Source organism: Lepidochelys kempii, chromosome 4 (genome assembly GCF_965140285.1).
Source record: "Lepidochelys kempii isolate rLepKem1 chromosome 4, rLepKem1.hap1, whole genome shotgun sequence".
In the NCBI taxonomy this organism is placed as follows: domain Eukaryota; kingdom Metazoa; phylum Chordata; order Testudines; family Cheloniidae; genus Lepidochelys; species Lepidochelys kempii.
Window position 1 is genome coordinate 119,033,211 of NC_136383.1, and position 27,472 is coordinate 119,060,682.

A 27,472-nucleotide genomic window follows, 5' to 3' on the forward strand; every position below is an offset into this window, starting at 1 on the left:
ATTTTCCCAGGTCACTGGGTGGGGGCTCGAGCCAGTTTTGCATTTGCTTTGATGAGAGGGAACCCCTGTGTATTGAACCCGGCCCTTGCTGCTATCAACTTGACCTGGCAGAAGGGTTACACACTTAAATTTAATTCTTTGAGTAGTGAGTTCTAAAATGCCTAAACTGTCCTGGCTGGAGTAATTGTCCCTACGCTAACTTTTTTAAAAAAAATATCCATTTCTAATCGTGGTGCACATCCGCACATTACCTCGATATGGTGCACATAACAAAATTCATTCCACACGTAGATGGAAAAAATTAGAGGGAACACTGACCATAACTAACAACAATATAGGTATGACTAATAAGGGCTGAAATCTTTTTCTGCTGAGAGCAGCAAGCTCATAGAAACGAGAAGAGAATTCAGGTTGATTCAATGATTCCATTACAGTGTTGCATATTTTACATTTCAGCTGACATAATACAAATGTAGGTAGCTGTAGAGGAGTACCAGTAGTGCTGAATCTTATCTGTTCAGGTAGATTCACATTCTATTGTCTTTGCTAATGCAAGACTCCTATTGACTGCTCGAGGAAGGATTACAGGCGTTAGTCTGCAGTAATTGAATTTTGACATATGAAATATTGAGGCAGCTGAGCTCCTCTAGGACAATGCAGATAACAAAGCCCATCAAAGCTGGGGACAAAAAGCTCTAGGTAGAAGGAATGAACATCTAGAGAAGATCAGGCAAACCCAGAGCCAGAACAGCTTCAAGATACACTGCAAAACCTTCGTCTTCAAAAAGGCCTTTCCACTACAGCAAGACTGGTGCTCCAATATTGGCTCTTTTCTACACAAGACCTTCCCTTCCTAAAAACATCTGAAAACAAATCAACCAATCAGTTAAAAATCCTAACCGAAGCAGAGTTTCCATCTTGAGAAGAGCAGAGACTCCATAAAGTCCACTAGCGACTTCCTACTGCTATTTTATGTGGAAGGAGTTCAGACGCTATGGTGATGGGTGGCAGTATAAAACCTAAAATAGATTCTGGGTTTCCTCTTTTTTCTTGGTTTTGTCTCCTTTTAATAGTTCAGACCAAAACAAAACTCAACTTTTCATCTGAAAATGTATTCTTCTCAAGTTTCATTTGATTACATAGTGCTTATAGACAGAATGCTGTTCAGGTTTAAAATTCAGAAAGTGTGCAAATATATGCCACACTGAAATAGATGTTATCTACTCAAAGATAGAGAACAAATCAAACGTACACAAAACAGATTGAAATAAGTGCAAGAAAAGTTTGAAGCTATTCATAATAAAATAGATATATCATTTTTAAAAATCACCCCTTGAAACATGCATCATCTAGCCTATAAGATAATATGCACCTTTCACTGTGTCTTGTTTAAATTTGATCATTGTCCCTTTTCTAAAATGGTTGTTTTTATAGATAGAACATCTTTACGTGGGTGAACTGTTTTTCCCCCCCAAGATAGCTGAATTGTGTGTTTTGAACACATTGGTTTCTTTTCTGTATAAACTCTAATCATTTTTGAATCTCATGCTGCACTTAACTTCTAGGAATCCAATGTAATTGAAGAGAAGCCATTATCAAAACTGTATTGACTCACAGGGCCAAATTCACAAGTGGCATAAGTTAGTGAAGCACCACTGACTTTAATGGAGCCACGCTGATTTACATCAGCTAAGGAACTGACACTCAGCATCTTAGAAGTAACAGCTGTTTTGTTACATAGTTTAATGTGATTCTTAGACCATCTTCTAACCCATATCAAACTTAGGCAGAGGTTCAGACTCATTATACTATTATTTGAGACAGAAATTTCCAACCTTCACCACTAAAATGCAGACATGTGATCAGCTAGCTCACACCACCTACAATTCCCGGGATAACCATCATTTCCCCCTGTTCTCAGAACAGAAAATATTTATGATAATAGGCTTGATCCTCCATAGTAAAGGTATGGAGTGCTGAGCAGAGAAGCGTGTAAGATAAAAAGTGATGAGTAGCATAGGGAGATCATTCTCCATTAATACGTGAGCTGCTGCAGGCCCATCAAGTTACTCCACCTAGAAGCAGGATTAACACTTTGGGTCCTGATCCTGCAATCATTGAAGTCACATTTACTATTGATTTCAATGAGTGTGGGAACTGAGCCTTGGGGGGGATGCATAGCTAAGCCCCTCTCCAAATATACAGATTTACATGTAAACCCTTGGCCACTCAGACGTGGTCATTCCCTGCTCTCCATTTGTAATTGTATTTGCAATTAAGGGAGTGGGTGCATGGGGGGGTGAATATCTACCACTGGTCAGAGCAGAGGATTATGCCCAGACATTAACCCTATTTGAAGCCACATGGAATCTCCAGTCACACAAACTAGAATGCAACAACCTTATATATCAACCAATAACTTGCAGGTGGTACTGGCTAGACTAGCAAACATTTATAATGGCTTCTACTGTATTTGAAGTGGTGTAAGATCACCCAATTAGTTGTGTTGGGCAAACATTGTACTTATTTTTAAGGAGGGGGAGGAAGGATCAGAGGAACGCTAGACTTCAATACCTGTAAAGATGCTGGAACAAATTATTAAATAATCAATCTGTAAACATTTATAGTATAAATAGCCAGCATGGATTTGTCAAGAACAAATCATGCCAAAACAACCTAATGTCCTTCTGTGACATGGTTACTGGTCTAGTAGATAAAGGGGAAACAGTTAATGTGATATCTTGATTGTTGTGAGGCTTTTGACATAGTCCCACATAAGCAAATTAGGGAAAGGAGATCTAGATGAAATGATTATAAGGTGCGTGCATAACTGGTTGAAAGACCATACTCAAAGAGTGGCTACAAAATATTTCGCTGTCAAATTGGGAAGGTGTATCTAGTGGGGTCCCACAGAGGTTAGTCTTGAATCCAGTACTATTCAATATTTATATTAATAACTTGAATAATGGAGTGGAGAATATGCTTATACAATTTGTGGCCGATACCAAGTTGGAAGGGGTCGCAAGCACTTTGGAGGACAGGATTCGAATTCAAAACAACCTTGACAAATTGGAGAATTGGTCTGAAATCAACAAGACTCAATTAAATAAAGGCAAGTGCAAAGTACTGCATTTAGGAATGAAAAATCAGATGTATGATTACAAAATAGGGAATAACTGGCTAATTAGATGTTAGTACGGCAGAAAAGGATCTGTGGGTTATAGTGTACCACAAACTGAATGAGTCAACAATGTGATACAGCTACGAAAAAGGCTAATATCATTCTGGGATGTATTAACAGGACTGTTGTATATAAGCTATGGGAGGTAACAGTCCCGCTCTACTTGGCTTCAGCTGGAGTAGTGAGTCCAGTTCTGGGCCCCACACTTTAAGAAGGGTGTGGACAAACTAGAGAGTCCGGAGGAGAGCAATAAAAATAAGGAAAGGTTTATAAAACCTGACCTATGAGGAAAGGTTAAAAAAACTGGGCATGTTTAGTTTTGAGAAAAGAACAGTGTGGGGGGGGAAGGGGGAACCTCACAACAATCTTCAAATATGTTAAAGGCTGTTATAAGAAAGACAGTGATCAACTGTTTTCCATGTCCACTGAAGGAAGGACAAGAAGTAATGGTCTTAATCTGCAGCAAGGGAAGTTTAGGTTAGAGATTAGGAAAAACTTTCTACCTATAAGAGGAGTTAAGCTCGGAAATAGGCTTCCAAGGGAGGTCATGGAATCCCCATCCTTGGAGGTTTTAAGAACAGGCTGGACCAATACATGTCAGAGATGGTCTAGATTTTGCTTGGTCCTGCATCAATGCAAGGGGTTGGACTTGATGACTTCTCAAGGCTCCTTCCCGCCCTACAGTCCTATAATTCTAAGAACTATTTATTTTGTACAGTAGGCAATAAATCAGAGGAGGAAAAATCTGTGAAAGAGTAGGTACCAGGAGAAATATGTGGAGGAGCAATTCTTACTAACTGTTCTATAGCCTCAGTGACCCTATTCACCATTGTGTCACTCCAGCTTTATGCCAGTGGAACTGAACTGATTTCAGTGGAGTTACACCAGCGTTAAAGTGGAGTAACACAGTGCTGAATCTGACACTCCCCCTCCCTTTCTTCACTGGAGTCATCTGTCAACCCACACTAAGCCAAGAATCTGTCATTTATAATGGTCTGCATGTGCACCTGCAGCACCACTTCAGCGAGCTCACATGTACAATTATTTTATTTTGTGTGAGCTCTGGCTCATCCCCATGTGCTTTGCAAAGCTCTGAGTTTTCCCACCCACGGTGGATACATCTGAGTCATACTTACTGCCTCCCACAGTTTCTTTATTCTTCCAGGTATAGAGTGCAGAGACAGATGTACAAATGGGGAGATTTATCTTCTAAAGAAAGTAGCTCACTGTGTACCAGCCACAGAAAACAACGGTTAAAGGAATTATGTAAAAGAAAATAGTATAAATATAATTCAGATCTTAATTTGTGACTTCGAGGGCCAAGTTTTGACTCGCAGGGCCAAATTTAGCCTGGGTGGAGGCAGGTGTAACTTGGATGAAGTCAATTATGCTCTGTCCGCTTATATCACAGCTGAATTTGGCCCATATTTCTATTTATTAAAATAGTCTGGATAAAGTTACTGGTTCTGTCGCTCGGTTGCATATATTTCACAATAAATGACCTACAACCTTTGTCTTTTTCTCCCACTCTTGGCTTTCCATCTTTTTCGTGCCACCCATTATGCCTGGAATAGACTTCTGCTTCCCATTTGCTAACGAATCGCTCTCACCTCTTCCCAATCCACCCTTAAATTCCATGGGCCTGATTCTCTCCTAGTGCAAATTGCCTCAGCTTCATTGACCTCAATGTAGCAGAGGCTTTGGCCCCAGGGCTGTTGTGCAGCTTTCCTTAAAATCCTCTTGGGGGCCAATACAAGCTGCAGCAAGTTAGAGTTGCCAGCTTCTCTAACTTTTGCCACATCCAAGATGGAACAAGGCATAAAGGTGGCAGAGAGTCACTTTTTCTTCTTCACCTCAGCTGTGCCAAGCTCTGCTCCAGTGCAGTTGGGGATCTAGCCCATTAATTTTCGGGAGGCAGAGTGAAATTACTGAAACAGGAAATAATATTGAACAGTACTGGAAAGGCAGCACGGAGCACTGGATTGGAGGCTAGAATGGGAGTCAGCAGGCCTGAAGTACGATTTCTGGCTGCTAGGTCTGGGTACATCTACATTGCAAAAAACAGCAAAACAAACAAAAAACCCCACCACCAAAACAAAACACAAAACAAAAATAAAAACAAGAAAAACCCCAAAACCAAAAAACTCCTCCCAAAACCACGTCAGCCAGCCTCAGAGCCTGGGTCAACTGACAGCAGCTTGCAGGGCTCATGCTACATGGCTAAAAACTGCAACGTAGACCTTCCTGCCTGAGCTGGAGCCTAGCCACTGAGACCTTCACCCCACACCATGGCTCCATAGCACAAGCCTGAGTCAGTTGACTCTGGCTCTGAGACTCATTGCTGCAGGGCTGGGTTTTTTTTGGTTTTGGTTTGCAATATAGACATGCCCACAGTCACTTATCTGTTATCCTTTCTGTGCCTCTGTTATCCTTCACACCCTTTATTTGCCTTGTCGATCTAGACCAGCGGTTCTCAAACTGTGGGTTGGGACCCCAAAATGGGTCACGACCCCATTTTAACGGAGTCGCCAGAGCTGGCTTAGACTTGCTGTGGCACACGGCCAAAGCCGAAGCCTCACCACCCGGGGCCAAAGCCTGAGGACTTTAGCCCTGGGCGGTGAGGCTCAGGTTATAGGCCCCTTGCCTGGGGCTGAAGCCCTTGGGCTTTGGCTTTGTCCCCCGCTGCTGGTGGAGCTTGGGTGGGTTCAGGCTTCAGTCCCCCATCCTGGAGTCATGTAGTAGTTTTTGTTGTCAGAAGGGGGTCGCGGTGCAATGAAGTTTGAGAACCCCTGATCTAGACTGCAAGATCTTCAGGGCAGGGGTTGTCTCTCACTAGGTGTCTGTACAGGGGCTAACTCTGTGGCACGACCGTAATACAAATACTTCTTCTTTATAATAATATTGCCAACCAGTGGCAAGTTTCCAGTTTCAGTTGCATTAATGCGCTGCTACAGCAAAGCGTAAGTTCAAAGTTCTTATTTTAGTTTAAAAACAACCTAAATAAAACAAAAATAGACTGAAGGCTGGAAGGAGGAAAATCAGAATAAGACATACAATATTTTACCCCACGGAGCCTGTTTTCCTGCTTGCAGTAGATACACAATACATACTTCAGAGGATCACAACATACTGGAGATATTTTATCAACAAAACCAAGTGCCACTAACTGAAGTTAAAGCAAAACAAAGCTTAATGCTACACCACGGCCATGGTTACTGCAGAGAGTTAGAGGGAGGATGTTCCAGTGTTGGCTGGATCCATTGCTACGTCGCCAGGCACTGCAGTGAAGCAGCCTTGCTGACTCTAGGGGCAGTCAGTCAGATGCCAAACAGAAATGAAGGGAATTTTGTAAAGCAGAAGGGCGAGGGATTAAAAATACCCAATTTTAAATTTTATCTAGCTGAGACATTCATTAAGTGGAAAGAAGCACTAAATGCTCTGACAATATTGATGCATCACCACAGCAACACAGAGCTAAGAAAGGCAGCCTACCTGGTAAACTGTAAGCAGTTTATATTTAAAGTTAGAAGGAACAAGGCGGCTACTAAAACCAGAAATAATTCATTTTGTAGCAGAACTGTCTTAATTTGTCATAATACATCACTTTTGCATGATGCAAAGCAGATGATATACACCTGTCCCCACAATTCAAACCATGTACCAATCACACACACACACAAAATAGTGCACAGACCTCTAATCAGTGACCTCTACCACATGTAAAACAAAAGCAAGCAACTGCAAAGAACTGCAATGACCATTCTCATGGAGATTCCATTTTTTCTTAAAAAGAACAGGAGTACATGTGGCACCTTAGAGACTAACAAATTTATTAGAGCATAAGCTTTTGTGAGCTACAGCTCACTTCATCAGATGAGCTGCAGCTCACGAAAGCTTATGCTCTAATAAATTTGTTAGTCTCTAAGGTGCCACAAGTACTCCTGTTCCTTTTTCAGATACAGACTAATACGGCTGCTACTCTGAAACCATTTTCTCTTAAGTTTCAAATATAGTTTCATGTTATTCAAAATATTCAGCAGCATCTAGCACACTGGTTAAAAAATGTAGACGATTAAGATATCAGTAAATGTTATAAGCCAAACTGCTTGCTAAACAAAACACGTAATTGATGTGTAGGGTAACAGTTATGCAAAAGCTCATTTTAACATTCAGCAGGTTTTCGACAGTTCTGATGGTTTTTTATGTCACCTTACAGAAAAAGATAATGCATATTGATAGTGCTGGATCCTGGAAGGAAGAGACTACTAAAAATACATGAAAGAAAAAGAAACACAGGATGAACAAATCCAAAATAGCAGAATTAGCTAAAGCACTGAACAGGCTAAAGCCATGATTAAAGGCATTTTCATTGCTATTTATGTGTTTATGTTTGGATGAAGCCTGTTTAAAAGCAACAAGTGACTGTGAATTGTGATCATAATATTCAAATTAAGGCTTCTGAGTACCAATGTACACTTAACCAGCCAAATTCAGGTGGAACGCACTACAGATTAAAAGAAAAGGAGTACTTGTGGCACCTTAGAGACTAACCAATTTATTTGAGCATGAGCTTTCGTGAGCTACAGCTCACTTCATCAGATGTTTACCGTGGAAACTGCAGCAGTTTCCACGGTAAACATCTGATGAAGTGAGCTGTAGCTCACGAAAGCTCATGCTCAAATAAATTGGTTAGTCTATAAGGTGCCACAAGTACTCCTTTTCTTTTTGCGAATACAGACTAACACGGCTGTTCCTCTGAAACCTGTCACTACAGATTAACACAGTTTTGTAAAGCAGCAGCCCCCAAAACACCAAAACCAAAGGATCATTCCCGAACTGCAAAATGCACTGAACCTCCGTACATAATGCTCTTTGCAAGTGCTGTTTAATATTTCCTACCTTAGCTGTTTTCCTCTTGCAAAAGCTAATGCTGATTTATTAAGACATATCGTTTCCCCAACAGGTTTTGCTTCCTTCTCTCGTGATAGAGAAAACTGGCTTTGGCAGCAGTTTGTAACTGATGATTAATTCTGACACTTGAGTCCTTTTGCCTTTCTTGCCAGCTTTTCAAAGGCTGGCCATTCTATAGGAAATGCCTTGATCATATAGAACCTTTGCTTTTATTATTTCATTATTCAGTGTTATCATCTGTATTATAACCCCCTCCAGTACATTTTACACATCACTAGGTTTTGTTGTTAGTGAAACAGCAGGATAATAGACATTTCAGAATAAACCATTATTCCACACTGCAGGCAGAAATTTGCACACCCTGCTGTAGGGAATTAGTCTCATCTCAGTACTATACAAAGATTTTGAAAAAGGGGAAAGCATTTGATTTACAAACTAGACTGTAAACTAAAACAACATAGGCTCACAGCAAAGCAAAAACATTGGGCTACCAAGCCAGGGGAATTTTTTCTTTAGTGTATAAATCATTTGATTATAATTTTTACTTCTCTTTTGCAACTTCAGACATTTCCTGTCTCATCACCATTTGGTAACTCATGCATTTCTTCTCTTCTTTTATTAGACCTTATGGCTTTGATTTCCCGAATTCGTTAATGTTTAAAAAAACCAACAATATAGATTTACTACGTAACTATTAACTCCTTTTGATGAAAGACATATTGCCTGCCAGAGTACAGCATATTTTAGGAAGCCATCTACAGCCACGGGACACATGTGGACACTGCAGGACAATGTACACCACCTACTGCGGGGCATACTTGAGCCCTAAGTGTATTTGTGAATAATGTGGAATCTATAGATGGCTAATCCAGAGTGGAAAACAAAGTGACCCATTGCTGAGAGAAGGATTTATCATCATCAGAGAAGGATTGGGGTGTGGTGCAAACAGGTCCAGGTAAACCCTTTCAAATGCATCCATGCAAAACTGCTTAAGCTGTTTATTCAGATGAATGACAAAGCAATCCATCTGTAGTGTTTACCACTGGAGGAGGCTCGGACTTGCCTCTCGATAACTGGCAACACACATGAGGCTCTATTACCACTTAGCTCAGACTATCATGCTATTGTGGACCCCTGCTATCAAACTAAAGTAGTTATATGGCCTCCCATTACTGTGGTATCCGAGCGCCTCACAATCTTTAATACATTTATCCTCACAACATTCCTTCCAAGCCTATGATTCTGCCTCTAGGCATGCAAAGTGCTGCCTCACTCCAGGTGTCTGGACACCTCGCTTCTGCTTAATTCCCAGGACAATCCATGATAGATTAGGGGTATGGAACCACTTCCATATGAGGAGAGATTAAAAAACACTGGGACTGTTCAGATTAGAAAAGAGATGACTAAGGGGGGAAAGGGGGTTGACAGAGATCTATAAAATCATGAATGGTGTGGAAAAGTGAATAAGGAAGTGTTGCTTACTCCTTCACGTAACACAAGAACCAGAAGTCACCCAATGAAATTAGTAGGCAGCAGGTTTAAAAAACCATGAAGATCTACTTCTTCATAATGCACAGTCAACCTGTGGAACTCATTGCCATGGGATGTTGTGAATCCAAAAGTATAAATGGGTATGAAAAAGATTTAGATAAGTTCATGGAGCATAGGTCCACCAATGGTGATTAGATAAGATAGTCACAGATGCAACTCCATGCGCTGAGTGACCCTAAACCTCTGACTGCCAGAAGCTGAGACTGTATGACGGGATGAAGTACTCGATAAATTGCCCTGTTCTGTTCATTCCCTCTGAAGCATCTGGCATTGGAGACTGTTGGAAGACAGGATACTGGGCTAGATGGACACTGATATGACCCAGTATGGCCATTCTTATGAACCAGAGGAAGATAGCTGGAGAAGTGCCTTACTCACATACTGGGCTCAATCTGGCAGGAGTGGTCAGAGACTACTTAACTCTACACAAAGCAGGGGGTAGCTGGAGGGGAAAAAGGAGGCCTTTAGCTTACTGGTTAGGATACTCAGGATGTGGGGGACCTGATTCAAGTCCTCCCTCTGCTTGACATGGCACAGGATTTAAACAGGGATCTGCCACCTCTCAGATGAGAGCCCTGAAGTCTGGGTTAGGGGAAATTCTGATGTGGGGCTACCTCAATTGAATAATTAATTATTAACTGGTCCAGAGAAAAGGCAAACATCACTCCACAGTCCAGTGGCTAGGGCAGACATGGGCGGGGGGGGGGGGGAGGGGGAACCAGCACAGCTTGCTTCCACTAGGATGTCTCCTTCTTCCTATTATGGGAACAAATCCTGAAATCAACAGAAGTTTGTCTGAATGAAGCAATGAAAAAAGTGTTTGTGCGTGTGTGTGTATAATGCTGTTTGGCTCTTCTCACTAAACAGAGCACAGGAGTAACTTGCGCTCCTCTCAGTGAGATGGAGTATTTTGCAACTGCTTCTTAAAGCATCAACAATCCCAAAGAAGAGGAGATAGCCCATAGATGGGGGGTTTTCTGTTGATACACATCTTATTTGACTCTACTCACCCAACATAAGAACATAAGAATGGCCATACTGGGTCTGACCAAAGGTCCATCCAGTCCAGTATCCTGTCTACCGACAGTGGCCAATGCCAGGCGCCCCAGAGGGAGTGAACCTAACAGGTAATGATCAAGTGATCTCTCTCCTGCCATCCATCTCCACCCTCTGACAAACAGAGGCTAGGGACACCATTCCTTACCCATCCTGGCTAATAGCCATTTATGCACTTAACCTCCATGAATTTATCCAGTTCTCTTTTAAACTTTGTTCTAGTCCTAACCTTCACAACCTTCTTAGGCAAGGAGTTCCACAAGTTGACTGTGCACTATGTGAAGAAGAACTTCCTTTTATTTGTTTTAAACCTGCTGCCCATTAATTTCATTAGGTGGCCCCTTGTTCTTATATTATGTGAACAAGTAAATAACTTTTCCTTATTCACGTTCTCCATACCACTCATGATTTTATATACCTCTATCATATCCCCCCTTAGTCTTCTCTTTTTCAAGCTGAAAAATCCTAGCCTCTTTAATCTCTCCTCATATGGGACCCGTTCCAAACCCCTAATCATTTTAGTTGCCCTTTTCTGAACCTTTTCTAATGCCAGTATATCTTTTTTGAGATGAGGGGACCACATCTGTATGCAGTATTCAAGATGTGAGCGTACAATGGATTTATATAAGGGCAATAAGATATTCTCTGTCTTATTCTCTATCCCTTTTTTAATGATTCCTAACATCCTGTTTGCTTTTTTGACTGCCGCTGCACACTGAGTGGATGTCTTTAGAGAACTATCCACAATGACTCCAAGATCTTTCTCTTGGTTAGCTGTAGCTAAATTAGTCCCCAACATATTGTATGTATAGTTGAGGTTATTTTTTCCAATGTGCATTACTTTACATTTATCCACATTAAATTTAGTTTGTCATTTTGTTGCCCAATCACCTAGTTTTGTGAGATCTTTTTGAAGTTCTTCACAGTCTGCTTTGGTCTTAACTATCTTGAGCAGTTTAGTATCATCTGCAAACTTTGCCACCTCACTGTTTACCCCTTTCTCCAGATCATTTATGAGTAAATTGAATAGGATTGGTCCTAGGACTGACCCTTGGGGAACACCACTAGTTACCCTTCTCCATTCTGAAAATTTACCATTTATTCCTACCCTTTGTTCCCTGTCTTTTAACCAGTTCTCAATCCATGAAAGGATCTTTCCTCTTATCCCATGACAACTTAATTTACGTAAGAGCCTTTGGTGAAGGACCTTGTCAAATTGTCACCCAATTAAGAATGAGCATTATGAGCCAAATTCATGGCCATAATACAATACATCTTATTTATTCTGGTCTGCAGTGCACAATTGCCTTGTTTCCAGCAAATCCAAAAAAAAAAGAGGACTCCCGTTGTATGACTGAATCTTCCAGTGGCATAGCACCATCATAGCTGCTCCTATGCCACCACCTTCCAGATCTGGTCAGGGATTGTGGCAGGGCAAACAGAGATGTGGGCAGGACACTACTGCATCCAAACAATCCCCTGCTGCTAGAATGGCACTTTGGGACTCTGAGTAATCTTAAGGCTTCTCAAAGCTGCTGCTGACCCTCAGCCTTCCATTCTTGTACCAAGCATAATGTGGTCAGAATGGAGAATCTGCCCCTATTCTGGCTGGGAACAGGAGAAGCCACTCAAGCGAATGGAAAGACCCATCAACTTCCATGGGGTTTGGATTAGACCCTGATACAGAACACTGTGTATTGTTTAAAAAGTTTAATTATGTTTAATGTCTGTCTTTATGATACGTTATTAGTGCAAATTCAAGTATTAAATTCACAAATAGCTGCTTGGGACATAAAAACAGAAACCAACATTTTCTTGGTGCCAAAACACAGAGAAGCCTTCTGCACTGTGACAGAAACAAAATGGCTGATTCTAAAAATTAACAGCTTGGGATTATAATGTTTATTTTCTGTGTTCTTCCCTGATGTCATTTGCTGCTGTATTGGGAGCAAGGCCATTCTGCAGATACTAAAATAAATAAATTTTTTCTAAGCAGTTTTACCATTCTAGCACTCCTTTCTTAAACCAAACTCAGCTGTTGTAAAGCAACCTCCATCCACTCTGGGCTTCCACATCAAGATAGCAGCTTGGAACAAATGCATACAGAAACCACACGGCAATTTCCACAAGGGCAGCCCTGATACTGTACTGGACACTGCTGCCTTTTCTTATTCATTGCAAGGGCCTAATTTTACCAGGCCCAGCATGGATGTGCAAAAGCTTTCAAGTAACAGCACAGTGATCTCTGCAGTGGGGGGTGGGGGTGGGGGAGGGGAAGAAACCAAAGGGTGACAGATAGGGTGGCCAACTTTCCAATGTCTGACAACCGGACCCCCCACCCACCTCTTCCCCCTTCAAGGCCCCACCCTGCCTCTTTCCCTTAGGCCAGTGTTCTTCACTATTTTTGAAGTGGGGGCCACTTGGGCAAAAAAACTTCAATGTGAGAGCCACATCAACTACTAAATTAACACATTGCTTACTATTCCTTAATAAGGTAATGGTACAGAGCCAGTCGTGTAACTAAAACAAAGTCTATATATATAATATATTTATAATATAAAGGGAAGGGTAAACACTTTTAAAATCCCTCCTGGCCAGAGGAAAAACCCTTTCACCTGTAAAGGGTTAAGAAGCTAGGATAACCTCGCTGGCACCTGACCAAAATGACCAATGAGGAGACAAGATACTTTCAAAAGCTGGGGGGAGTGAGAAACAAAGCCTCTCTCTCTGTCTGTATGATGCTTTTGCCGGGGACAGAACAGGAATGGAATCTTAGAACTTAGTAAGTAATCTAGCTAGATATGTGTTAGATTCTGATTCCTTTAAATGGCTGAGAAAATAAGCTGTGCTGAACGGAATATAGATTCCTGTTTTTGCGTCTTTTTGTAACTTAAGGTTTTGCCTAGAGGGATTCTCTATGTTTTGAATCTAATTACCCTGTAAGGTATTTATCATCCTGATTTTACAGAGGTGATTCTTTTTACTTTTTCTTCTATTAAAGTTCTTCTTTTAAGAACCTGATTGCTTTTTCATTGTTCTTAAGATCCAAGGGTTTGGGTCTGTGTTCACCTATGCAAATTGGTGAGGATTTTTATCAAGCCTTCTCCAGGAAAGGGGGTGTAAGGGTTGGGAGGATTTTGGAGGGAAAGACGTTACTAAATGGACTCTTTCCCAGTAATATACCGGTCAGACGTTTGGTGGTGGCAGCGATAAAGTCCAAGGGCAAAAGGTAAAATAGTTTGTACCTTGGGGAAGTTTTAACCTAAGCTGGTAAAAGTAAGCTTAGGAAGTTTTCATGCAGGTCCCCACATCTGTACCCTAGAGTTCAGAGTGGGGGAGGAACCTTGACACTCCCTTGACATGTATGAAATTAAAAAGGCACCTATGAGAGTAAACTTTTTAAGAATAGAATAATGCAACACTTACTTTAAAAGCTGGATGAGCGAAAGTGTGCCTGTTCCTCCTTGACTTTGTTCATGCAGTATTTGTAATCTGTCATCACAATCGTAGTAAAGCAGTCCAAACGTTCGTTGGTCAATTTATTCCTCTGTTTTCTTTTCACAATATTCATTGTTGAAAATGTGGATTCGCAAGTATATGTACTGACAAAAAATGACAGCATTTTTTGCACACAATGTTTCAGAGATGGGTATTGTGTATCAGGGACCATGCTCCAGAAATTATAAACACCTGTCTTAAGTTCAGACTTCATGATGCCATTTGTCTGAAGTTCCACAATTTCACTGTTCAGTTTAGCATGGTCAGAACAAATGTCTGTGATAACTGGTGACAGAGATGTCACTGATACATGGAAGGGGTTTTCAATTAAATTAAAAAACTCCTTGTACTCCATTACATTTTTGAATCGAGACTTGAATTCCACCCTCAATTCTCCCAATACTTGTACAAATGAATTGTAACTGAAGTGTTTCAAAAGCTCGGGATTTTCTGAGCTCACTGCTCTGAATTTCGGAAAGTGAACAAACGGCACGATGGGAATGAATAATGTTGTAATCTTGTTTTGAAAAGCAGTTACAACACGCAACATGTTACTAGGACATTTCTGTTTCCCTTGTAACTGGAGATTTAGCTCATTCAAATGGAAAGTGATGTCAGTCAAAAATGCCTTAATTATCCACTCTGGATTTTCTAAGTCTTTCTCCTTCTACCCCTTGCTTTCAAGGAATTCACGAATCTGAGGAAGGAGACCCAAAAATCTTTCAAGGACCCTGCCACAAGATAACCATCTCACTTCACTGTGCATCATTAGCTCACCATATTCTGTCTCATATTCTTCCAGTAATGCTCGAAACTGCCGGTGATTCAGCACTCTTGAAACAATAAAATTGACCACCTTTACAACCAACTGCATGACACTTCGCATTTCATTATTTGCTAGTCTACCCACAATTGCTTCTTGGTCTATAATGCAATGAAACATGGCAAATTTGGGTATTTCTTTTCGTTTCATCATCTGGCCAATCAATCCAGTCTCCTTCCCTCACATATTTGGTGCACCGTCTGTACACACGGAAGTTAGCTTTGTCCAGTCCAAGTTATTCTCAGCAAAAAAATCGAGTAGGGCAGTCAAAATGTTTTCCCCTTTTGTTTGACCTTTCAAAGATATTAAACACAGCAGTTCTTACCAGAATAATTCTTCTTTGGGGAAACGAACCCAAACACACAATTGTGAGATGTCACATATATCTATACTTTCATATATCTGTACTTTCATGCTATGCTAAAACATGGTGCTGCCAAAACATCTGCAGTTAACTGTTGTCGGATTTCTTTTCCAATTTCCTCCACCCTTCTCATTATGATTGTGTCCGACAGTTGCAGCCTTTTTATTTGCTTTAGGATTGCATTTTTGCTATTGAAACCTGCACACGGGATTTCCACAGAAGCCAGAAAACACTCTTTAATGATCTCTGTGTGAGTAAATGACTTTTTATGTCTTGCTAAAATCCATGCAATTTCAAAAGATGCCTGTCAAACATTTTGCCCAGACCTCTGCAATCAGCGACAACAACCCGTACAATACTGCATAAAAGTGAAGGCAGTACACAGACAGGCTGCTCTGATACTCCACATCCTGGGGGAGTCTATTCCCCTTATCTACACAGAGATATCCTGTCCGAGATCCATTTTGCTCTGACTTTACATAGGGAATGAGGATTTGACCCTCAGAAAATAGGCCACAGGAAGAACTTAAGTAAACAAATCATGCATGATATTTGGCTTCCAGCATAAGAAAACAACTATAATATTGTAAGTTATCAGCAGTTTGCACTACTAATCTCTCTCTTCCTTCTCTTCTGAATAAATACTTAACATGGACCAAGAACTGTAGGAGAGGGAGACTAAACTATATAATCTGGCCACAGAGATTAGGCATGGAAACAGCTGTCCTGCTGACTGTTAATTACCACAGAAATCAGACATGGAAAAAATTATATTAAAGTCATCTAGTCCTTTCCTTTGTCAGTGCAGGATTGTTCCCTAATGTACATTTCCAGTAGGTTGTCCAGTCTAATTTTAGTATGACCTAAGTGATATCTTCCAGCACTTCCCTTGGGAAACTATTCTGCATTTCCCCTATTTAGCAGCAATTGTCCATGATCACATTGTGAATCCTCACAATATATTCAAGATCATAAAAAGAAAACAAAAGAGTATTGAAAAAAACGGAAGTGCTGCTAACGTTTTCAAAGATGACAAACGTTAGAAGCAGCCTTGGCTGCTTCATTTTTGTATCTATCTAAGAACTATGTAAACACATGACAGATCATCTATATAGGCGGGGGAAAACAAACGCGATTAGATACTAAACTGGAATTGAGATATCTGTGCTACTTCTAGGTCAGTCAGACATCAGAAGTACAGAATACAAGGCTGTTTACATTGGATATGGATTCAGGTTTCTTTTGTATTCATGTTTTTTTACTGCCTTTTGTCAGGAATTTTTAAAATATCCTCGTGGAAAAATGTGATCTTTTGAGGATATTATTTATGATCATTGCTGCAAAGATTCTGTAGATTAATTTACTTGTTCAAATCCATTGCTTGCTTCCTGGTAACACTGTGCCTGTTGTTTTTTTTTCATCTGGGATTCCTGGGCTTTTTAGGTACTGCAAGAATCATTCTCCCTTACTTTTTAAAGCATTTAGGCCCCCATCTCCTTTCTCAAGAGTATTTGTCACCAGTTTCAGAGTAACAGCCATGTTAGTCTGTATTTGCAAAAAGAAAAGGAGTACTTGTGGCACCTTAGAGACTAACCAATTTATTTGAGCATGAACTTTCGTGAGCTACAGCTCACTTCATCGGCTGCATACTGTGGAAACTGCAGAAGACATTATATACACAGAGACCATGAAACAATACCTCCTCCCACCCCACTCTCCTGCTGGTAATAGCTTATCTAAAGTGATCATCAAGTTGGGCCATTTCCAGCACAAATCCAGGTTTTCTCACCCTCCGCCCCCCCCCCCACACACACACACAAACTCACTCTCCTGCTGGTAATAGCCCATCCAAAGTGACCACTCTCTTTAAAATGTGTATGATAATCAAGGTGGGCCATTTCCAGCACAAATCCAGGTTTTCTCACCCCCCCACCCCCCTCCAAAAACCACACACACAAACTCACTCTCCTGCTGGCAATAGCTCATCCAAACTAACCACTCTCCTTACAATGTGCATGATAATCAAGGTGGGCCATTTCCAGCATAAATCCAAGTTTAACCAGAACGTCGGGGGGGGGAGGGGTAGAAAAAAACAAGGGAAAATAGGCTACCTTGCATAATGACTTAGCCACTCCCAGTCTCTATTTAAGCCTAAATTAATAGTATCCAATTTGCAAATGAATTCCAATTCAGCAGTTTCTCGCTGGAGTCTGGATTTGAAGTTTTTTTGTTGTAAGATAGTGACCTTCATGTCTGTGATTGCGTGACCAGAGAGATTGAAGTGTTCTCCGACTGGTTTATGAATGTTATAATTCTTGACATCTGTTTTGTGTCCATTTATTCTTTTACGTAGAGATTGTCCAGTTTGACCAATGTACATGGCAGAGGGGCATTGCTGGCACATGATGGCATATATCACATTGGTGGTCACTTTGGATGAGCTATTACCAAGCAGGAGAGTGAGTTTGTGTGTGTGGTTTTTGGAGGGGGATGGGGGGGTGAGAAAACCTAGATTTGTGCTGGAAATGGTCCACCTTGATTACCATACACATTTTAAAGAGAGTGGTCACTTTGGATGGGCTATTACCAGCAGGAGAGTGAGTTTGTGTGGGGGGGGCGGAGGGTGAGAAAACTTGGATTTGTGCTGGAAATGGCCCAACTTGATGATCACTTTAGATAAGCTATTACCAGCAGGAGAGTGGGGTGGGAGGAGGTATTGTTTCTTGGTCTCTGTGTATATAATGTCTTCTGCAGTTTCACAGTATGCATCCGATGAAGTGAGCTGAAGCTCACGAAAGCTCATGCTCAAATAAATTGGTTAGTCTCTAAGGTGCCACAAGTACTCCTTTTCTTTTTGTCACCAGTGTAATTCCACTGATTTTGGCAGAATTACTCAAGATTTACACTGATATCGACAAGAGGCAAATCAGCCCTGCTGTATTTTCTTTAAAGCACTTTAAAAACAAAAGAACAAAACAAAACAAACACACACACCCCCAAAAACTTAACAGAAACTAAAAACAAAAGGAAGGACTTTTACAGCTTCTTTGGAAAGGCCACGTGCAACTGATCACGGCAAAACTCCTAGAACATCTTAAAAGTGTGACACTTTCTCAGGTTTATTACGGCCAATACGTGCCAATAAAATAGTGCCAGAGAATGGACTCATCCTGATGTATCTGCTCTCATCAGCAAACTGCAAGAGGTAGATGCACCCATGTTCCCAGTCTACCAAAACCAGTGCTGCTGCTGCTATACATCAAAGGCTCTTTTCAACCTTTCCTCATCAACCAAAACATTAAGAGCCTGATTCTCAACTGCCTGGCACCTTGTGTCATCATTGACTTCTGTGAAAATTGGGTGTAAAATGCTATCAAATGAGAACAGAAGAAATTTAAACTCACTTTTCACCGATGCTGAGAGAGAATCAGGCCCTAAAAAGACCTTTATGTATTGCAGAGCCAACACGAATTCAGGAAGCAGGTGGTGCCACTTTTGTCCAACAACCCCCTGTGACATACCCGGCTACAATTCAGACCAGTTTGGGGCTGTGTTATCCTTGCCCTGCAACCCTGGGTGCCTTGCAATGCCTTGCTGAAATAGCTCCCTCCTGGGCTCCGCACAAACAGCCTTCCCACACGCAAGTTACACCTTCAGTGTCGCTGTGTAACTTCAGCCTGCCAGCTACATGCTGGCTCTCACCAGCCTGGGTTATACCGCAGAGTGACCCCAACACACCCCTAGCTCGAGATCTTTCCCCAGAAATGTATGTCCTGTACAGCTCTTCCCTCTCCTGGTCAGTACAACTATATTAAATCTGTTATTCTTTAAGGGGAAAATATGCCAGTTTATTGTCTTAAATAGAGTTAACCAGATCATAGAATCATAGAATATCAGGGTTGGAAGGGACCCCAGAAGGTCATCTAGTCCAACCCCCTGCTCAAAGCAGGACCAATTCCCAGTTAAATCATCCCAGCCAGGGCTTTGTCAAGCCTGACCTTAAAAACCTCTAAGGAAGGAGATTCTACCACCTCCCTAGGGAACGCATTCCAGTGTTTCACCACCCTCTTAGTGAAAAAGTTTTTCCTAATATCCAATCTAAACCTCCCCCACTGCAACTTGAGACCATTACTCCTCGTTCTGTCATCTGCTACCATTGAGAACAGTCTAGAGCCATCCTCTTTGGAACCCCCTTTCAGGTAGTTGAAAGCAGCTATCAAATCCCCCCTCATTCTTCTCTTCTGCAGGCTAAACAATCCCAGCTCCCTCAGCCTCTCCTCATAAGTCATGTGTTCCAGTCCCCTAATCATTTTTGTTGCCCTTCGCTGGACTCTCTCCAATTTATCCACATCCTTCTTGAAGTGTGGGGCCCAAAACTGGACACAGTACTCCAGATGAGGCCTCACCAATGTCGAATAGAGGGGAACGATCACGTCCCTCGATCTGCTCGCTATGCCCCTACTTATACATCCCAAAATGCCATTGGCCTTCTTGGCAACAAGGGCACACTGCTGACTCATATCCAGCTTCTCGTCCACTGTCACCCCTAGGTCCTTTTCCGCAGAACTGCTGCCTAGCCATTCGGTCCCTAGTCTGTAGCTGTGCATTGGGTTCTTCCGTCCTAAGTGCAGGACCCTGCACTTATCCTTATTGAACCTCATCAGATTCCTTTTGGCCCAATCTTCCAATTGGTCTAGGTCCTTCTGTATCCTATACCTCCCCTCCAGCGTATCTACCACTCCTCCCAGTTTAGTATCATCCGCAAATTTGCTGAGAGTGCAATCCACACCATCCTCCAGATCATTTATGAAGATATTGAATAAAACCGGCCCCAGGACCGACCCTTGGGGCACTCCACTTGATACCGGCTGCCAACTAGACATGGAGCCATTGATCACTACCCGTTGAGCCCGACAATCTAGCCAGCTTTCTACCCACCTTATAGTGCATTCATCCAGCCCATACTTCCTTAACTTGCTGACAAGAATACTATGGGAGACCGTGTCAAAAGCTTTGCTAAAGTCAAGAAACAATACATCCACTGCTTTCCCTTCATCCACAGAACCAGTAATCTCATCATAAAAGGCGATTAGATTAGTCAGGCATGACCTTCCCTTGGTGAATCCATGCTGGCTGTTCCTGATCACTTTCCTCTCATGCAAGTGCTTCAGGATTGATTCTTTGAGGACCTGCTCCATGATTTTTCCAGGGACTGAGGTGAGATACTTCAATTTAAACACACTGGATTAGATAAAACTGTAAAAAAAGTTTATTAACTACAAAGAGAGAGAGAGAGTTTAACAGAGTACAAGTTATGAGGCATAAAAGTCAGAAATGATTAAAAAAAATAAAGATAAAATGCCTAACTTAAACTATATTAGAGTCAAGCAAAATTTCTCACCACATGCTTCCAGCAAGATTATTGACAAAACCCTTTAGGTCAGGACCGCCCACCCCTCACAGAGGTCCTATGTCTTCTTAGGTGTGATGCCAGAGACAGAAGGCGTGTATGTGCCTGGGGGTGTTTGTCCCTCCTTTTTATAGTTCCAGTCCCCCACTTGAAAAACATTTCCAGCTGAGAACCAAGAGGCAAACAGTCCATGTGGAAGGATGTTCCCTGCTGGCTTTTTTCAGTTTGAGCTTTCTTTGTTTTCCCTTCCTGCTTGATGACTCTGTTTATTGCTTAAGTGCAAATTAAGGCAAGCACACATTCCTTTGTTTAGGACAGACCTGTTTGCTGACTACTGCTTGGGTAGGACTGTGGGGTTTGGAACATGTTTTAATAACATCATACAGGGAAATCTTGTAATTTCACATACAATGTTGCCTCACATTTTATCAGGACAATACTGACCAACAAATTCTGAGTTTTTAAATGATACTTTACATAGCATACCTTGTACAAAGATTATTACAATAGTGTGCTGGGTGTGAAAACAGGGGTCTGTTCTGTCACCCTTCTCCCCAACCTGCCATGGAGAGAGATACAAACTCAACCAAGGAGGGGTAACAAGAGTGGATGTGGTTCAAGCACTGATCCTGTTATGGAAAAAATATATATTACTACTGCCATAGGGCAATAAGTAGGAATTCTCCTCTGCTGGCTAGCAAGTCAGTACACTCTGAGACATGTGTGTGCCAGATTAACAAAGATGCAAGAAAAGCACTGCTAATTCATGTGCAGTAAATTCTAGTTTCTTTGTTCAGAAGGATGGGGAAGATTTGCTGGAGGGAAAAAACACATATATTGCTTGACAATGCAGTATATATAATGCACAGGAACACTTTTTCCTGCTCAAGTACTAGTACTGTATATTTCCTGCTGGAACCATCAGCGCCTATTTTGGATACTGGAAACTCTGCCTCATGAGCACCTCAGCTGGAAGAAGGAGACTTCCTTCACAACCTTTCATTACTCGTTCTTATCTACCAGAAGGGGGTCACTATTGAGTGATGGGCAGAACTCCTCCTGACTTCAGTGCTGAGTGAACAAACCGGAGATAGTAGAGAGACAAGTTGGGTGAGGTAATATCTTTTATTGGACCAAATTCTATTGGTGAGAGAGAGCTCTGTGTAAGCTTGTCTCTCTCACCAACAGAAGTTGGACCAATAAAAAGATATTACCTCACCCAACTTGTCTCTCTAATTCCTGGGACCAAAATGGCTACAACAAGACTGCATATAACTGGAGATATGGCAGAGGAACAGAAAGAAAAACACACCTTTATAGATCAATTGGATAACCATCCACCCAGAACCAAAGACTTTGTTTTGAATTTAATCTTGGTTCAGTTTGGTCTTTAGTTATGTGGGGCCCATAACAAGATTTTTGCGTACAGCATATGCACACACACATCATATTCCCAAACTTTTTTCAGAACAACGAACAGGCTTGGTGAAACTACAACATGGCTCATTTATGACCAGAGACAAAAGTACTGAAAGATTCATTTTAGTTTTCCAATAGCTTCACTGTGAACTCTGAAAAATACAGAACAGATAACTGCGTATGAAATAATGGAATTTATAACTTCACAACACACTTACATTGTTACATGCCAGACAGCCCCCATATGACCTTTACTCTGCTGCCTTGCCACCTTGCAATAACTTAGAATACTCCATTTAAAATATATATTTTAGCAAAGCATCAAGCAAAGAGGTGTGCACAGAGTTATAGAAATACTTCCTGATGGTTCATAAAAAATAACATGAATGATTTAACGTTTAACACAATGGTTCTGGAAGTGAAATGGGAAGAGAAAAGCAGTTAATAAAAATGTTAACATTTAGCTCTTGCATATGAATAACCTAAACAAAGGAGTTCTCTCAAATTTTGAGAATGGATGTCTGTCTGCTTGACAGAATATTCTTACCTCCAGCACTCTTCCAGTGATGTACTTCTCACAGTTGTCACATCTTATGCCAAACTTAGCATGATAGTCCATTTCACAGTATGGAATGCCATCCCTAGAGAAAAAACAGACAATACTTGGATAGCTTCAAAGATGCCTATGGTTTCGCTAGCAGATTACACAGCTAAACCTTGTTGGCATTTCAGGAGAGGTTGATTACAGACTTCTTTTCCCTCCCATTTATTAATGTGGTAAAGACCTCAATAATTGATGAACAGGAAATTACACTTGGCTCATCCAAATCTGACTCTGCCAAATTGATCTCAATCCCACTTTCCTTCTTCCTCACTGTATTCAGCAGTTCCCTCTTTCTCCATAATAAGATCAAACGTCTCTTACGCTCAAATATTACAGTACTTACTTTGATGGACTTTCTCATTAACTTATTCCATGTGTTTCCCACTCTGAGAAATAACTCAGTCCCAATTTCCATTTACTTTTCTATCCTTTTTTATTGTCATCTAAACTCACTTTGAGCCTGAACTGCACAGGAATAATTGCTCATTTGCTAATGCTTAATTCCATGGACACTCTTTTGAGTTAGGAACTTTCGAAGTGCATCAAGATGCCAATGTCTTCTCTGTAGAAGGTGACTATGCAGAGCTCAATCTAAGTGACAGAAAGGTCTTGGAAATATGCCCAAGGCATGCAGTAAACAGCAGATTTTTGGGTGGTTTTATTTGCAGGATTTAAAATTATGAACAATCCAAACTTACAAAGACATGCAATGGGAGCTCTAATCTCAGCTTTTGGCTCTAAATAAATCTTAGCCATTTATGTTACCCTAATTAATGAAAACCGATTATATTACACTGCAAATAACTCAACAGAAATCTACTTGGATCCTAACTGATCTACAGTAAAGAGTGCCAACCACTGTTTAAAATAACCTCATACAAGAGGCAAATCTCTGGATCATTTCCATCCATTGTGCTACACCTAAACTAAGACCAAACAGCCTTATTTTCACAGGTTAGGGAGTGTTTGTGTGTGAAATATATAGAAGCTATTTTATACAATACAATGTCATGAGGTAACACAAAGCTCCTTTCATTTTCAATGCATTTTACATTTGTTCTCGCCAAACCCCTGTAAGGTAGGCAGATATTATTTTATTACTCTTTGTGCTTCCTACTTTCTCATCCCCATAGCAAGTTTGGAGACAAATCCCTGAAGGTTCCTCCACAGCCTACGGGCCTTACACTAATTGCTTAAGATGTTCTTCTCTGTCAAACATATAGTGCAAAATCCATACCAAATGAAGAATGGCATGGATAAGGGAAGAGTTTTAGCCCCAGAGAGTATGTCTACACAGCAAAGAACCCCCCCCCCCCCCGAATAGCCCGTGCCAGCCAACTCAGCCTTGCAGGGCTCAGGCTCTGAGGCTGTTTCATTGCTGTGTAGACTTCCGAGCTCGGGCTGGCACCCAGGCTCCAGCCTCAGTCCAGAAGGGAAATGAAACAGCCCCAGAGCCCGAGCCCCGTGAGCCTGACTCAGCCATGGGTTTTTCTTTCCTGTGTAGACATACCCAGAATGTAGGTAAGAGGAGGAAAAAAATCAATTAATTTAGGGGAGGCATGCATGGAGCTAAACTGCAGCAATTTTGCCCCTTTTAGACCTGAGCGCCTAGTCAAAGTTCAGGGCGCTGGGGATGTTCCCCTTGGAAACAGAAATTGATGGAGTCTGGTATTTTCTTTGATGCAATCATATTAGTTTACAAGGAATATAAAAAAATCCTCCTTCTACAAATGCAGGAGAAACAAAGAACAACAGGAGCAGTTTCTTAACTTACAGGCCCAAGCCTCTTTAGGCAACTGACCCAAAAGCTGTCTAGCTTTTCCAGGTTCACACTGTGGGCACAGTAGGCTTCTATGATTTTTGCGCTCTCTCTCTCTCTCTCTCGCTGTTCTTGTCTTTTTCAGTCTTTTTGTCCCTTTACCCTCCTCTACCCAAAACAATTCTCAGCCAAAAGCTCCTGGACAGGTTCACACTCATTTTTTGTCTTAGGTAGGGGCTTCTGCTTATAGTTATAAGAACAGGAGTACTTGTGGCACCTTAGAGACTAACACATTTATTTGAGCATAAGCTTTCGTGGGCTACAGCCCATTTCATCAGATGCATAGTTACAGTTATGCATAGTTAGTTATGTTAACTGAAGGGTGAGCTCACACCTATCAATCTCAGTGGGGTTTTAGCTCAACCCATGACTACATTTCACCTTGCTCCTTACAGTAAAAACAACAAGCTGCATTCTGACATATGCAAACTTTATGACACCCGAATTGGAATTAGAGCTATTCAAAAAATTACAAAACTTAAAGATTTTTGACAAGAAAAGGATACACTTTTACAATTTACCCTCCATATTTCAACCCACTCTCATTGGAATTTTTGATAAAAGGGGACACGAAATACTTAATCACTAGTCAACTTGGGTCTGGCCCTTTTCTCTTATTAAATAAAGATAAACCCTGAGAGGTGAACATATTTCTGGTATTTATGAGTCGGAATGGTAGAATACAGCCTGCTCAAACCCACCCCCTGCATATTTTATGTGTCCATACGGCAGGAAAAAGTCATTTCATATTACTACTAGACTTTTAGCAATTAATCTCACCAGAAGCCTTTCTTGTTTATCGAATAAACACATTCCAAAATTACTGTTCATTTGCGTATTTCAAAAAACTATTTTTGACTTGGTGAACAGAAAATATTAGAAAGAATTAGTCCTACAGTAATCTTGCTTCATTTTAACTATGGAGTTAGGTAAATGTCACCCTCTTCTAACCTCCTAATTCACCTCTGCACTATAAGTTAGTCATGTTGAGGGGAAAGGATAGTCATGTACCTAAATTCCTTCCAAGAAGCTCAGAATGCTTTATAAACATTAGCAAATTAATCCCCTAACACAGGTGATGCAGCAAATATTTCCTACCATTTTAACGGATGGAGAAATTGAAACACATAGGTAAGTGACTTGCCCAAGCTTACCACAGACATCCCAGGTAACCTTGGGCAAATCATTTCATTATGTACCTCAGTCTCTTAGGGAGAAATTAACCCCTCTTCTGAAGACCAGTAAAAGAACTATGTCCCACTTAAGCCCTCAAAACAGGGCCTCAGTGGAACTTGAACTGGCTTTGAGATGCCTCTCAGCATAGCTGTTAAATTCAGTATAAGCAGTCAAATCCTCTGTGATCACAAGGATTTGGAGTGACACAAAGACCATAGAATCATAGAATCATAGAATCATAGAATATCAGGGTTGGAAGGGACCCCAGAAGGTCATCTAGTCCAACCCCCTGCTCAAAGCAGGACCAATTCCCAGTTAAATCATCCCAGCCAGGGCTTTGTCAAGCCTGACCTTAAAAACCTCTAAGGAAGGAGATTCTACCACCTCCCTAGGGAACGCATTCCAGTGTTTCACCACCCTCTTAGTGAAAAAGTTTTTCCTAATATCCAATCTAAACCTCCCCCACTGCAACTTGAGACCATTACTCCTCGTTCTGTCATCTGCTACCATTGAGAACAGTCTAGAGCCATCCTCTTTGGAACCCCCTTTCAGGTAGTTGAAAGCAGCTATCAAATCCCCCCTCATTCTTCTCTTCTGCAGGCTAAACAATCCCAGCTCCCTCAGCCTCTCCTCATAACTCAAGATAAACCAGAAATGTATCACCTTAATGAACATTTTTAGGATATTCTTCCTAGTAGGAAACACTGTGGGAAGGGACAATCTTTTTGTTCACATCCCAGCACAAGCATAATTTGTCAAACATGGATAGCAGAGTCTGCTGAAAAGAGGGCCAGGACTAGAAGAGCAGGACTGGTCTAGGTAAGGACTGAGGGGCTGGATTTGCAATAGCACCAAAGTAACATAGCAGCATAAGACCCATGAATATTGTGGTCCTAAATATTGTGGTCCTAAATCACTTAGGTGCATAGGCAAAGTTTTGGGTAGAAGATTTCACTTACCCTTTCTCCAGTATGCCTGGCTGAAGCTAGCAGTATTATTTCTTCACTTTCACTAACAATTTGAAAATTTGAGAAAGAAAAATCTATGCTTTTATTATTACCAAAGAATGCAAGTACAGTCTTAAGAACATGCAACCACAGGCTAAACAAACACCTTTTTGCTAACAAATGCTGAAAATTTGCCAGAGAGTACAAGGATTGGTTGGCTTCTCTCATTCCAACTTACTTGCTGATGTACTCTGCACTCAGAAGTTTGCCACATGTCTTGCATTTAAAACAGCCCAAATGCCAATATTTGTCCAAAGCTACCAACGACTGTCCATTTCTTATTTCTGAACCACAGCCCCCACAATCTGTAAAAGAAAAATCCTCTGTAAAATTAATCATATGCTTTATGCGTAACTGATCATGAGTGTGCAATAGTACAGGTTACTGCAAGACAAATATCCATTAGTGTTCTCACAGGAAATTTTGAATCTCATTACCTGCTGCCCACCCATGTGTGCTTCATTCTGGGGTGGCAAGTTGGATAGATATAATATCACTGACAGGGTGACTACTTAAAAGAAACATTAGTTTTTCTAATGAGGTGGATTTTGAAGGTACTTTAATACATTTGCAGTGTATGTATACAATATGCAGTATTGCCAACTCCAAGCTTTTCAAAACTTCTAAGTCAGGTCCCCTCAAAGTCATGAAAT

At 41.2% G+C, this 27,472-nt stretch overlaps 1 protein-coding gene across 14 annotated transcripts in view; it reads right to left on the reverse strand.

Moving 5' to 3' along the window:
• ABLIM2 (actin binding LIM protein family member 2) overlaps positions 1-27,472 on the reverse strand; it is a 217,581-nt gene that overhangs the window by 94,271 nt on the left and 95,838 nt on the right. For all 14 annotated transcript variants that reach the window (XR_012158735.2, XM_073342610.2, XM_073342609.2 and 11 more), the window contains exons 5-6: positions 26,998-27,124; positions 22,761-22,854 (exon numbers count right to left, since the gene is read on the reverse strand). Coding sequence is in view for 13 of the 14 variants with exons in the window: in XM_073342610.2 (XP_073198711.1) it covers positions 22,761-22,854; positions 26,998-27,124 (221 nt within the window). In the remaining variant the exon portion in view is untranslated. The remainder of the gene's footprint in view (positions 1-22,760; positions 22,855-26,997; positions 27,125-27,472) is intronic.